General features: G+C 46.3%; 1 protein-coding gene across 1 annotated transcript in view; it reads left to right on the top strand.

Annotated features, from left to right (window-relative positions):
- Positions 1-14163, top strand: part of tex10 (testis expressed 10) — a 180702-nt gene that overhangs the window by 27501 nt on the left and 139038 nt on the right. The window contains exons 6-8 of the mRNA XM_072508933.1: positions 8140-8381; positions 10540-10681; positions 12465-12634. Of these exons, the coding sequence (XP_072365034.1) occupies positions 8140-8381; positions 10540-10681; positions 12465-12634 (554 nt within the window). The remainder of the gene's footprint in view (positions 1-8139; positions 8382-10539; positions 10682-12464; positions 12635-14163) is intronic.

Below are 14163 nucleotides of genomic sequence, written 5' to 3'. Positions count from 1 at the left end.
CCACAAACAACTCACTTTTCCCCATGTTCAATTTATACCCTGAAAAATCCCCAAACTCCCCAAGTATCCGCATTATTTCTGGCATCCCCTCCGCCGGGTCTGCCACATATAGTAACAAATCGTCCGCATACAAAGATACCCGGTGTTCTTCTCCTCCTCTAAGTACTCCCCTCCACTTCTTGTAACCCCTCAACGCTATCGCCAGGGGCTCAAACGCCAGTGCAAACAATAATGGGGACAGAGGGCATCCCTGCCTTGTCCCTCTATGGAGCCGAAAATATGCAGATCCCCGTCCATTCGTGACCACGCTCGCCATCGGGGCCCTATACAACAGCTGCACCCATCTAACATACCCCTCTCCAAAACCAAATCTCCTCAACACCTCCCACAAATAATCCCACTCCGCTCTATCAAATGCTTTCTCGGCATCCATCGCCACTACTATCTCCGTTTCCCCCTCTGGTGGGGCCATCATCATTACCCCTAACAGCCTCCGTATATTCGTGTTCAGCTGTCTCCCCTTCACAAACCCAGTTTGGTCCTCGTGGACCACCCCCGGGACACATTTCTCTATTCTCATTGCCATTACCTTGGCCAGGATCTTGGCATCTACATTTAGGAGGGAAATAGGTCTATAGGACCCGCATTGTAGCGGGTCCTTTTCCTTCTTTAAGAGAAGCGATATCGTTGCTTCAGACATAGTCGGGGGCAGTTGTCCCCTTTCCTTTGCCTCATTAAAGGTCCTCGTCAATACCGGGGCGAGCAAGTCCCCATATTTTCTATAGAATTCGACTGAGAATCCATCCGGTCCCGGGGCCTTTCCCGCCTGCATGCTCCTAATTCCTTTCACCACTTCTTCTACCTCGATCTGTGCTCCCAGTCCCACCCTTTCCTGCTCTTCCACCTTGGGAAATTCCAGCCGATCCAAAAAGCCCATCATTCTCTCCCTCCCATCCGGGGGTTGAGCTTCATATAATTTTTTATAAAATGTCTTGAACACTCCATTCACTCTCTCCGCTCCCCGCTCCATCTCTCCTTCCTCATCCCTCACTCCCCCTATTTCCCTCGCTGCTCCCCTTTCCTCAATTGGTGTGCCAGCAACCTGCTCACCTTCTCCCCTTCTCCCCATATTCGTACTGTACACCCTGTGCCTTCCTCCATTGTGCCTCTGCAGTGCCCGTAGTCAGCAAGTCAAATTCTACATGTAGCCTTTGCCTTTCCCTGTACAGTCCCTCCTCCGGTGCTTCCGCATATTGTCTGTCCACCCTCAAAAGTTCTTGCAGCAACCGCTCCCGTTCCTTACTCTCCTGCTTCCCTTTATGTACCCTTATTGATATCAGCTCCCCTCTAACCACCGCCTTCAGCGCCTCCCAGACCACTCCCACCTGAACCTCCCCATTATCATTGAGTTCCAAGTACTTTTCAATGCACCCCCTCACCCTTAGACACACCCCCTCATCTGCCATTAGTCCTATGTCCATTCTCCAGGGTGGGCGCCCTCCTGTTTCCTCCCCTATCTCCAAGTCTACCCAGTGTGGAGCGTGATCCGAAATGGCTATAGTCGTATACTCCGTTCCCCTCACCTTCGGGATCAACGCCCTTCCCAGCACAAAAAAGTCTATTCTCGAGTAGACTTTATGGACATAGGAGAAAAACGAGAACTCCTTACTCCTAGGTCTGCCAAATCTCCACGGGTCTACACCTCCCATCTGCTCCATAAAATCTTTAAGTACCTTGGCTGCTGCCGGCCTCCTTCCAGTCCTGGACTTCGACCTATCCAGCCCTGGTTCCAACACCGTATTAAAATCTCCCCCCATTATCAGCTTTCCCATCTCTAGGTCCGGAATGCGTCCTAGCATCCGCCTCATAAAATTGGCATCATCCCAGTTCGGGGCATATACGTTTACCAAAACCACCGTCTCCCCCTGTAGTTTGCCACTCACCATCACGTATCTGCCCCCGTTATCCGCCACTCTAGTCTTTGCCTCGAACATTACCCGCTTCCCCACTAATATAGCCACCCCCTGTTTTTCGCATCTAGCCCCGAATGGAACACCTGCCCCACCCATCCTTTGCGTAGCCTAACCTGGTCTATCAGTTTCAGGTTCGTTTCCTGTAACATAACCACATCTGGCTTAAGTTTCTTAAAGCGTGCGAGTACCCGTGCCCTCTTTATCGGCCCGTTCAGCCCTCTCACGTTCCACGTGATCAGCCGGGTTGGGGGGCTTCCTACCCCCCCCTTGTCGATTAGCCATCCCCTTTTTCCAGCTCCTCACCCGGTTCCCACACAGCTGTGTCCCCCCCCAGGCGGTGCCCCCCCGCCCATCCCACCCCATGCCAGCTCCCCCCTCTCCCCAGCAGCAGCAACCCAGTAATTCCCCCCTCCCACCCCCCGCTAGATCCCCCGCCAGCGTAATTACTCCCCCCCATGTTGCTCCCAGAAGTCAGCAAACTCTGGCCGACCTCGGCTTCCCCCCGTGACCTCGGCTCGCACCGTGCGTCGCCCCCTCCTTCCTGCTTCTCTATTCCCGCCATGATTATCATAGCGCGGGAACCAAGCCCGCGCTTCTCCCTTGGCCCCGCCCCCAATGGCCAACGCCCCATCTCCTCCACCTCCCCTCCTCCACCCATCACCACCTGTGGAAGAGAGAAAAGTTACCACATCGCAGGATTAATACATAAAACTCCTCTTTCCCCCCCTTTTTAACCCCCCTCTTCGCCCCCCACATTCGCCCCACCACTTTGTTCAAACGTTCATTTTAATAACCCGCTCATTCCAGTTTTTCTTCCACAATAAAAGTCCACGCTTCATCCGCCGTCTCAAAGTAGTGGTGCCTTCCTCGATATGTGACCCACAGTCTTGCCGGTTGCAGCATTCCAAATTTTATCTTTTTATGAAGCACCGCCTTGGCCCGATTAAAGCTCGCCCTCCTTCTCGCACCTCCGCACTCCAGTCTTGATAAACGCGGATCACCGCGTTCTCCCATTTACTGCTCCGAGTTTTCTTTGCCCATCTAAGGACCATTTCTCTATCTTTAAAACGGAGGAATCTCACCACTATGGCTCTGGGAATTTCTCCTGCTCTCGGCCCTCGCGCCATCACTCGGTATGCTCCCTCCACCTCCAACGGACCCGCCGGGGCCTCCGCTCCCATTAACGAGTGCAGCGTCGTGCTCACATATGCCCCGACGTCCGCTCCCTCCACACCTTCAGGAAGACCAAGAATCCTCAGGTTGTTCCTCCTTGCGTTGTTCTCCAGTGCCTCCAACCTTTCCACACATCGTTTCTGATGTGCCTCATGCGTCTCCGTCTTCACCACCAAGCCCTGTATATCGTCCTCATTCTCGGCTGCCTTTGCCTTCACGACCCAAAGCTCCCGCTCCTGGGTCCTTTGTTCCTCCTTTAGCCCTTCGATCGCCTGTAGTATCGGGGCCAACAGCTCTTTCTTCATTTCCTTTTTGAGCTCTTCCACACAGCATTTCAAGAACTCTTGTTGTTCTGGGCTCCATGTTAAACTGCCACCTTCCGACGCCATCTTGGTTTTTGCTTGCCTTCCTTGCCGCTGTTCTAAAGGATCCACTGCAATCCGGCCACTTTCTCCTTTTTTCATCCGTATCCAGGGGGGATTCCCTTCTGGTTTACCGCACAGTGTTTTTAGCCGTCAAAATTGCCGTTGGGGCTCCTATCAAGAGCCCAAAAGTCCGTTTCACCGGGAGCTGCCGAAACGTGCGACTCAGCTGGTCATCGCCGCGCCCGGAAGTCAATTATCTGCAAGTTAATGGAAGGAAGTGTTGACAGTGCTGCCAAGTGGCAGCAACATACACAGCAACAATCTGCTCACTGCCAGGTTAGATTCTGCCACGGCCATAAGCTCTAGACTTCATTACTGCCTTTACCCAAACATAGACAACAATGCTAAATTCAAGCGGTAGGGCAAGAGCACCTGTCCTTGACATCATGCCAACTTTTGACTGAGCATCAAGGAGCCGTGGCAAAATTGAAGTTGAACTCGACTCTCAAAGTCATACCTAGCACAGGAAAACCGTTGTAATTGTTGGAGACCAGTCATCTTCATCTAGGACATTGCTGCAAGTTTCTCAGGGTATTGTTCTCGACTTAGCCATCTTCAGCTACTTTAGCAATTACCTTTCCTTTACCATAGGTCAGAAGTGAGGATGTTTGCTGATGATTGCATTGTTAAGTACCATGTGTGACTTGTGTGTTGGAACAGTCCGTGTTCAAATGCAGCAAGACCGAGACAGCATTCGGACATGGGCTGACAAGTGGCAAGTAACATTTGCGCTGCACAAGTGCCAGGCTATTGCCCTCTCCAACAAGAGAAAATCTAACCATCTCCACTTGACATTCAGTGGCATTACCATTGCTGAATTCCCCACCATCAACATCCTGGGGTTTAGCATTGACCAGAAACTGAACTCGACCAACCATATAAGTACTGTGGTTATAAAAACAGGTCAGAGACTGGGAATCTTTTGGGGAATAACTCGCCTCCTGTTTCCCCAAAGCCCTGTTCACCATTTACAAGGCATAAGTCAGTGGTATGATGAAATACTCTTCACTTGCTTTCATGAGTGGAATCTCAACAATGCTAAAGAAGCTTGCTACCATCCAAAGTAAAGCAGCTCGATTGGCACCCCATCCAACCTATGAAGCATTCACATCCTCAACAGCCAGCGCACAGTGGCAGCAGTGTGAACCGTATGCAAGATAGACTGTAGCAACTTGTCAAGCTTTCTTCAACAGCATCTTCCAAACATGTCTGTGCCATCTAAAGAAGGGTAGCAGATTTGGGAACACCACCACCTGCAAGTTTCCCTCCACTGAAGGAGTCTTCTTGCATAAATCACAAAAAGCTACCATGGAAGTTCAGGTAATAGGGAAGGCAAATTGAATGTTGGCCTTTATTTCGAAGGGAATGGAGTATAAAAACAGGGAAGTGTAGTTAAAACGAAACAAGGCAATAAGTTAGACCACACCTGGAATAGTGTAAACAGTTTGGTCCCCTTAGCTAATGAAAAATACACTGGCATTGGAGACAATCCGAGGAGGTTCACAAAGTTGATCCTGGGTATGGAGGGATTTTCCAGGAGATATTGAGTAGATAGGGTCTGTGCTCACTGGAGTTTGGAAGAATGAGAGACTGAGACATGTAGGTATCTCAGGGGGCTTGACAGGGTAGATGCTGAGAGGTTTCATTGAATCCCTGCAGTGCAGAAGACCATTCAGCGTATCGACCCTCTGAAAGAGCACCCTACCTAGGTTCACTCCCCCACCCTATCCTTGTAACCCCACCTAACCTGCACATCTTTGAACACGAAGGGACAATTTTAGCATGGTCAATCCACCTAACCTGCCGATCTTTGGACTGTGGGAGGAAACCTGAGTACCCGGAGGAAATCCATGCATACACTGGGAGAACGTGCAAACTCCACACAGTCACTTGAGGCCGGAATCGCACCTGGTGCTGTGAGGCAGCAGTGCCACCGTTTCCCCTGAGGGAGAACCCAGGACCAGAGGGCAGAATCTCTGGGTAAGGGGGCACCCATTTAAGACAGAAATGAGGAGGGATTTCTTCTGAGGGTAGTGAATCTGTGGAATTCATTATCGCAGAGAGCTGCAGAGGTTGGATCATTAAGTATGTTCATGGCTGAGATGGACAGATTTTATCAGTCAGAGATAATCAAGGGTTGTGAGGATAAAGTGGGAAAGTGGAGTTGACGATTATCAGATCAGACATGATCTCATTGACTGGCGGAACAGACTCGATGGACCGAATTGTTGTCTGCTCCTATGTCTTATCGTCTTAAGTCATGCCAACCTGCCTTGGAGCAATAATGTCCTTCCTTTACTGGCAGTGGGTCAAAAACCTCTCATCCACAAAGCATAGCATGTGTCATTTCAGTAGATGAACTACAATTGTTCAAGAAGGTGGATCACCACTGCCTTCTCCAGGGCAATTGGGGATTGGCAACAAGTGCTGACCTTCCCAGTGATTCTCATTCCATGAATGAATAAAAAAATTATATTTAAACGTGGATTCATCTTTACTCATAATGTGGATTCGAACAGTATTGAATTGCAATTTCTATTCCAAGAGTCGTCATAATTTTTAATGAGGCCGATTTTAAGGCTGCTATGTGGTTTTTGTGGTAATTAGACACTTTAATGCAAATTAGAATTTCATAAAAGGAAAATACACTTTTCAGCGGGGGTGAAGCACCCAACTGCGTCATGTAAGCGAGTACATATTTACAAGCGTAACCCTATTGTTGTGAAGGGCAGCATGGTAGCATAGTAGTTAGCACAGTTGCTTCACAGCTCCAGGGTCCCAGGTCGATTCCCGCTGGGTCACTGTCTGTGCGGTCTCCCCGTGTCTGTATGGGTTTCCTCCGGGTGCTCTGGCTTCCTCCCACAGTCCAAAGATGTGCAGGTTAGATGGATTCGCCATGCTAAATTGCCCTTAGTGTCCAAAACGTGTTAAGTGGGCGTTACCGGGATAGGGGAGATACTTGGGCTTCAGTAGGGTGCTCTTTGTAAGGGCTGGTGCAGACTCGATGGGCCGAATGGACTCCTGCACTGTAAATCCTATGTCTCTATGACATTCTGGGCTAGTGCGCAATCAATTCCAGCCCCATGTGCCGTGGAATAAGTGAATAAACACTAGTGAATTAACCAATAATTCTTATAAAAAATACCCAAAGTCTTTGGCCCTTGGCTGCCCAATAATTACAGTCACCAGATTTGTAAATGTAAATACGATTACTGTTTATTTATAACGAGGACTATCATGAAATATGCGGTAAATACAATTGGTTATCGACAAGCTAAAACCTACTACCCATTTTTAATTGTCCCACCCGCTTACCCACACGCACAAGACAGACAAACAGAGGGATGGAAAGGTGTAAAAAAAAAAAAGGATGTAGGTCAAAAGATAAGAGTCATTGCTTCAGATGGTGGTTCTTTAGCACACTTTCTTCACAGCAAGCTTGCTGATTAAAGTCTCTGGTTTAAAGCTGGCAATGGTCATCTTTGTCGAGTCATTCATTCAGGGTTCCTGTAGGTTAGAAAATATAGTACTCACATGAAGCAGGCTTTCTCGAGAGACACCTTATTTCTCATCAAACTGGGCCTTCAACTTGAGGTTCGTTTTCAGGCCTCTTGTCTTTTTGGAGAGACACTTTATTTCACATCGAACTGTGGTTTGACTTCAGGTCTCTGCAGTCCCAAGAGGATGGTACCCAGACTTGCTGAAGGGAGAGTCCGCCCTCACAGAGGCCTTCTGGAGAGAATTAGTTGGATCTTTTTGTAGAGAGTTAGGTGGATCTCTTCACCAGGCTGCCAGAATCAAAACTGAAACCAAACTCAAGCCTTGGGACTCTGAAAAACATCATTGGGACCAGATCCAATCACCATTTGGTACTGGGCAGAGCATAGCTCCCTGGGCCCATTCATTGCCCATCAGCCAAATCAATCAAACCGGGTCCTCACTGATACCGGCCAGTCTATAATTACAAGTTTAAACCAGCACACCCTTCCGGATTCTTCTTTGAATTAAAGTTACAGGCTTCTTACCTTAAAGTCACAGGCCCATTAATCATCCATAGATCAAAAGTGCAACAGCAAAATAAAAGAAAGGGGAAATAAGTGAATAAACACTATATCCAGCAACTGAACTATCTTCGGTGATTATTTCAGTAAACCCTTTCTGTTTTTAAAACCACCATCCTATTTTTATTTACTAAAATTTTTTAAAAATTAAAGTGCCCAATTCTTCTCTTTCCAATTAAGGGCTAATTTAGCGTAGCAAATCCACCTACCCTGCAGTTATAACGGGGGGAATGTGCAAACTCCACACGGACAGTGAACCGGGGCCAGGATCGAACCTGGGTCCTCTACGCTTTGAGGCAGCAGTGCTAGCCACTGTGCCACCTTTCCTATTATTTAAGCACGACAACTTTTGTTAGTAATTGATGATGATTGTGCTATCAGAAGATTAGCTGTATCTGATAAAATAATTTGACACCTGGAAGATGCGTTAAGAAATTTTAGTTTATCATATTTTTATCTAGTCTTACCAGGAGACAGCCATCTTATATTTTCTTCATTTATTTTCAGGGACAAACGAGCAGCAGCATTCATGAGCAATGCAGACCATCCTCTTGCATTGAACCTTGCTTTGTGTCAGGTTATGGTGTCACTCACCAATGCTTTAACTGTCCATCTGGATACTGACTGGTTAGAGCAAATACGAAAATTTGTGACAGAAAGCTTATCGGATGGCAGGAAATTAACGTCTCAGCAACTGAATGGGATGCTGATGTTGGTGCGGAGGCTTGTACTTGTACAGTGCAACAGAGGTGAGATGAAATAGTAAAAAAGATGCGTGTTGTAAAATTCATCAATTAATGGAATTGATAAAATCTTGCATAATGAAGCAATGCAATGGTTGTGAATTAGGGATGGGTGACACATTGGCTAAGGCATATTATCCATAAAACAAGTTGGTTCCTGAAAACTTGTTTATCAGAGTGTAGTTTCAAACATAATAAGGTCCTGTATGTTTATTTGTTGCTAGTTTGATACCTGGAAGTTATAGAGCACTAAAATTGCGACAAGAATTTCTGCATGTATATCCACAGAATCTCTACAGGACAGATGGCGGCCATTCGGCCCATCGAGTCAGCACTGACCCTCTGAAAGAGTGTCCCTAGCTAACAAAGAACAATACAGCACAGGAACAGGCCCTTGGGCGCTCCAAGCCCACGTCGACCATGGTACCTGCCTAAACTAAAACCGCCTGCACTTACGGAGTCCGTATCCTTCCATTCCCACCCTATTCATATAATTGTCTAGATGTCCCTTAAATGCCACTATCGTACCTGTTCCCACCACCTCCCCAGGCAGCGCGTTCCATATATTTACCACCCTCTGTATATTAAAAAAAAACTTGCCTCGCACATCTGTTCTGAACTTTTCCCCACACACCTTAAACCTATGTCCGCTAGTACTTGACTCTCATACCTGAGGAAAGAGCATCAGACTATCCACTCTGTCCATGCCACTCATAGCCTTGTAGACCTCTATCAGGTCGCCTCTCAACCTCCGTCGTTCCATTGAGAACAGACCAAGTTTATCTAACCTCTCCTCATAGCTATTGCCCTCCATACCAGGCAACAGCGTAGTAAACCGCTTCTGTACCCTCTCTAAAGCATCCACATCCTTCTGGTAGTGTGGTGACCAGAATTGTACACCAGATTCCAAATGAGGCCTAACTAAGGTCCTGTACAGCTACAACATGACTTGCCAATTTTTATATTCAATGCCCCGACCGATGAAGGCCAGCATGCCGTAGCCTTCTTGAGCACCTTATCCACATGCGTTGCCACTTTTTCAGTGATCGGTGGACATGCACGCCCAGATCTCTCTGCCTGTCAGTACTCACAAGCGTTCTACCATTTATTGCATAATTCCTACAAGCATTGGACCTTCCAAAGTGCATTACTTCACACGTGTCCAGATTCAACTCCATCTGCCATTTCATCGCCCAAGTCTCCAACCAGTTTATATCCTGCTGTATCCTCTGACAATCCTCTTCACTATCTGCAACTTGTCTGCAAACTTACTAATCAGACCAGCTACATTGTCTTCCAAATCATTTATATGCTCAATCCCCCACCCTATCTTCACAACCCCACGTCTTTGGACACTAAAAGACAGCATAGCATTGCTAATCCACCATACCTGTACATCTTTGGACTGTGGGAGGAAACCAAAGCACCCGGGGGAAACCCACGCAGACACTGGGAAAAAGTCTGACCTCCACACAGACAGTCACCCAAAGCTGAAATTGAACCTGGGTCCCCAGTGCTGTGAGCAGCAGTGCTAACCACTGTGTCTTCCGATTAACAGGAGCATTTTTAAGCATTCTAAATATATTTGAGGTGAAATATTAAGAAAGGGGAGGGATGTTTTTTTTATTCTTCAGTTTTAATTTCTCCTGTATGAATATTAAAATAAATATATATATAATTTTTTTTTTCCAATTAAGGGGCAATTTAGCGTGGCCAATCCACCTAACCTGCACATCTGGGTTGTGGGGGTGAAACCCACGCAGACATGGGGAGAGTGTGCAAACACCACACGGACAGTGACCCAGGGCCGGGATTCAAACCCGGGTCCTCAGTGCCGCAGTCCCACTGCTATCCACTATGCTACATGCTGCCCTTCCTGTATGAATATTGGGTTACCTTGCCCAAATGGCAATCCTTCATGTGCAAACCAAAAGTGGTATTGACAGGATATTCAGCTCTGTGGCCATTACTTGCAGCTTCATCCTGTCCTCACTGCATATAAATACAGTTGCACAGAAGTAATTGGATCATCGTGGGTGCTTTCTTTTACTCTCTGATCCAGGATCACTGAGACTATTTGCCGTGCTTATTGTCTTGGCTGAAAGAAGTGATTAATTTGTGGGAGAGTTGGGAGTTTTACTTATTTTCTCATATTTGTTTTCAGGTTCCACAGAGGAATTGCTGAGGGCAGTTTATGCACAATACCAGCAGCAGGGTCTTTCTCTTTCAGTTCGCACCATGTTGCTTAATTTCTTTAGTGGTCTTTATCTGAGAGAGAAAACATCATCCAATCTACAGATTTCTAGGTAATCATCAAGAAATAAGTCCTTGCAGTTGTTTTTCAAAATTATTTGAATAAAAGATGGCAAAAGCTTCACTTCGATCAAATATATATTGAATGATTTTTAAATAGTGCCTGTGGAGAGATAAAGACAATGCACTGATTACGACCCTGTTATAACTTTGTTTGTGTTCTATAAACTCAGTTTGTTTTTTCCTCATTTTCCCTTGAAGTTTGAAATAAATGGCACCTAATTGCTGCTTAATTATCATGTATTTGTTAACATTTTGAAAGTAGAAAATTATGAATGGAAGGTCAAATTCAAGACAGTTGGGAGTAGCTCGTATTTTCCCCATCAAAGGTTATCTTCCATTTGTCAACCCAATACTACATATTGTTCAAATCCTATTTAGTTTGGCATGTTCAGCTTCATTGTTAGACGAATTGTGAATAGAGGTGGTTTATGGCCAACTCAGTCTGGTGAGATGGCTCGTAGCACAGTGGTTAACACTGCTGCCTACGTAGCTGAGGACCCGGGTTCGGATCCCAGCCCTGGGTCACTGTCTGTGTGGAGTTTGCGCATTCTCCCCGTGTCTGCGTGGGTTTCACCCCACAATCCAAAGATGTGCAGGTTAGGTGGATTGGCCACACTAAATAACCCTTCAATTGGAAAAGAAGATTGGGTACTCTAAATTTACTTTAAAAAATCTCAGTTTGGTGAAACCAAACTTTGTGTCAGTTAGTGGGTGTTGCTTGGTGCACAATGTGGATGGATGTAGGGTGGTATGATGGTAATTGGCTAGTTTAGAATTCAATTAAGTTATTTTTAATTATTCTTCGCTGCGTTCGAATATTTTGGCATTAGTGTAGCTAGTTTTGCAGATCTGGGATATTGTCTGGGCCCATAGTTGTGTTTGGCCTCCTGCTCCTGCCCACCTTATTCAGCTGCTTCTCTTAAAATCACTTGGGGAGACATACATTGGCTGGCTGGACACTGGCATCTATGATGGCTGAATCATCAGGAAGAAGTAGTAACATCCATTTGACTATTTTTGTCTGAATACAGTTGCTGAAGATTTAGCCTTGGTCTCTTCCATCCATGCTAGTTTTGCCATGATTGAACCTCCTCTTTCGTTAGTTCCTTGACTTGACCATAGCCATTCTCAGCTGTATGTGATAAGATGACACGTGTTTGTTCTGACCTATTGGTTGTATGATTACTTAGTTTTGTTAATGGGATGCTACTTTTGATATTTATTATGCAGGTAGTGTTATGCTGTAGCTTCAATAACATTAAATGCAAATGAAACTTTATGGGCAAGTACTTTGGAAGATTAGTACATTTGTATGTACATTCTAAGCTTCTACTGGGTGTTGACTAATGCTCTGGAAAAGCAATATCCATCGATGCAGATATGCTGATGAGTACCCCTAGCTACACTCTTTCCCCCATCATAGTCTGTCTGTTTGTGCAGGTTGATTGGAATGGCACAGGAGCACCAGCAATTTAAAAAAAAAAATGTATTTGAAGTAACTCCTTACTTTTTGTGGTGTTGAAGCAGTGTTGCATGCTTTGAAGATGGGAGTTTTAATGAATTTCACATTAAAAATAAAAAGTCGCTGATGTGAAAACTATGAATGCTTGCTAGCCGATAATGGAAAGTTTGATAATGCATTCTATTTAATTCTGTGGTTTGGAAGACCCCTGTTTTGGGCAGGTACCTTACAGCACTAGTACACCAATCACCACTGTTTATTAACTGATGGTTTTCTGTTGATTGCTTATGTGTTTTTCTCTCGTTGGGCAGAAGTAAAGTGCTGTCTCGTTGGCTAGCTTGGCTGCCATTACAGTTGGCTCAGCTTGGTTCAAGGAATCCACTTCTCTCAGCACAACTTATTGATGTGATACATGTGGCAGCTGCCCGTTCAAACAAAGAGCTGCTTCAGAGCCTTCAGAGTAATGTCTACAGGTTGTATGGTAAGGCTGCTTTTAGGTACTTAATGACTTTATAAGAAATAGAAGCAGGGGCTGCACTGTGGTGCAATGGTTAGCACTGCTGCCTCATGGAGCCGAGGATCCGTGTTTGATCCCGGCCCTGGGCCACTGTCTGTGTGGGGTTTGCCCGTTCTTCGTGTCTGTGTGGGTCTCACCCCTACAACAACCCAAAGATGTGCAGGGCAGGTGGATTGGCCACGCTAAATTGCCCCTTAATTGGGGGGGGGGGGGAAGAAAAGAATTGGGTACTTTAAATAAAGAAATATAAGCAGAAGTGGATCTGCCGTTCGATATGATTAATTTAATTGTGGCCTTAACTCCACTTTCCCGCCTGTACACCATAATCTTTAACTTCCTTGTCAATCAAAAATGTCTTGCTCGGCCTTCAATATATTAAATGACCCATCCCCGACTGCACTCTGGCAGAGAATTCCAAAGACCAATAACCCTCCGAGAAAGGCGGTGCAGTGGTTAGCACTGTTGCCTCACGGCGTTGAAGACCCGGGTTCGATCCTGGCCCCGGGTCACTGCCAAAGGGAGTTTGCACATTCTCCCCGTGTCTGCATGGGTCTCACCCCCACAACCTGAAAGCATGTGCAGGTGAATTGGCCACGCTAAATTGTCCCTTAATTAGAAGCCCCTTAATTGGGAGAAAAAAAAGAATTGAGTGCTCTTAAATTTATTTTAAAAAACCCTCAGAAGAAATTCCTCCCCATCTCTGTCTTAAATGGGGTACCCCTTATTTTGAAACTTTGCCCTTGTTTCTAGATTTCTCCTAGGAGAGGAAACATCTTCACCTATCCTATTAAGTCCCCGCAGAATCTTATGTTAGCTCACCTCTTGTTCTTTTAAACTCCAATGAATATAGGCCCAATCTGTTCAATGTTTACTCCTAAAACAACCCCTTTATCCCAGAAATAAGCCAGGTGAATCGTCTGTGAGCTGCTTCCAAAGGATGTATATCAGTCCTTGCTTAGGAGACTAAAATTGTACACCGTACTCCAAGTGTGGTCTCGCTGGTGCCCCTTACAGTTGTCGCAAAACATTTCTTTTTGAGACTTCACCTTCCTTGCAATAAAGGACAACATTCCATTTGCCTTCCTAATTACGTGCTGTACCTGTATGCTAACTTCTGTGATTCATGTACAATTTGTACTACAGCATTCTGCAGTCTTTCTCCATTTAAACAATATACTGCTTTTCTATTCTTCCTGCCAAAATCCTCCTGGTCAGTGCCTATAGGGCCCTGGGGTTCACCTTGGGACAGAGGGGCAGCTGGATGGAGCCTGGCTGCCCCTGTCATCTGGCTCTGCCAGCCCTGGCGGTCCCCTATGTGTGCAGCACAGTGTTGACGCCCATGGCGATGCCCCTCAGTGACTGGGATATGCTCCGTAGTGCCTCAGCAATGCCACCTGAGACTGGGACACCTCCCCTGTGACCGGGACATGCTCTGGAGTGTCTTGGCAATGCCCACCTGAGACTGTGACTTGCTCCGCTAGCGCCTCATCAAG

This window comes from Scyliorhinus torazame, chromosome 6 (genome assembly GCF_047496885.1).
Source record: "Scyliorhinus torazame isolate Kashiwa2021f chromosome 6, sScyTor2.1, whole genome shotgun sequence".
NCBI classification, from domain to species: Eukaryota; Metazoa; Chordata; class Chondrichthyes; order Carcharhiniformes; family Scyliorhinidae; genus Scyliorhinus; species Scyliorhinus torazame.
This window is presented reverse-complemented; position numbering and strand designations above follow the sequence as displayed.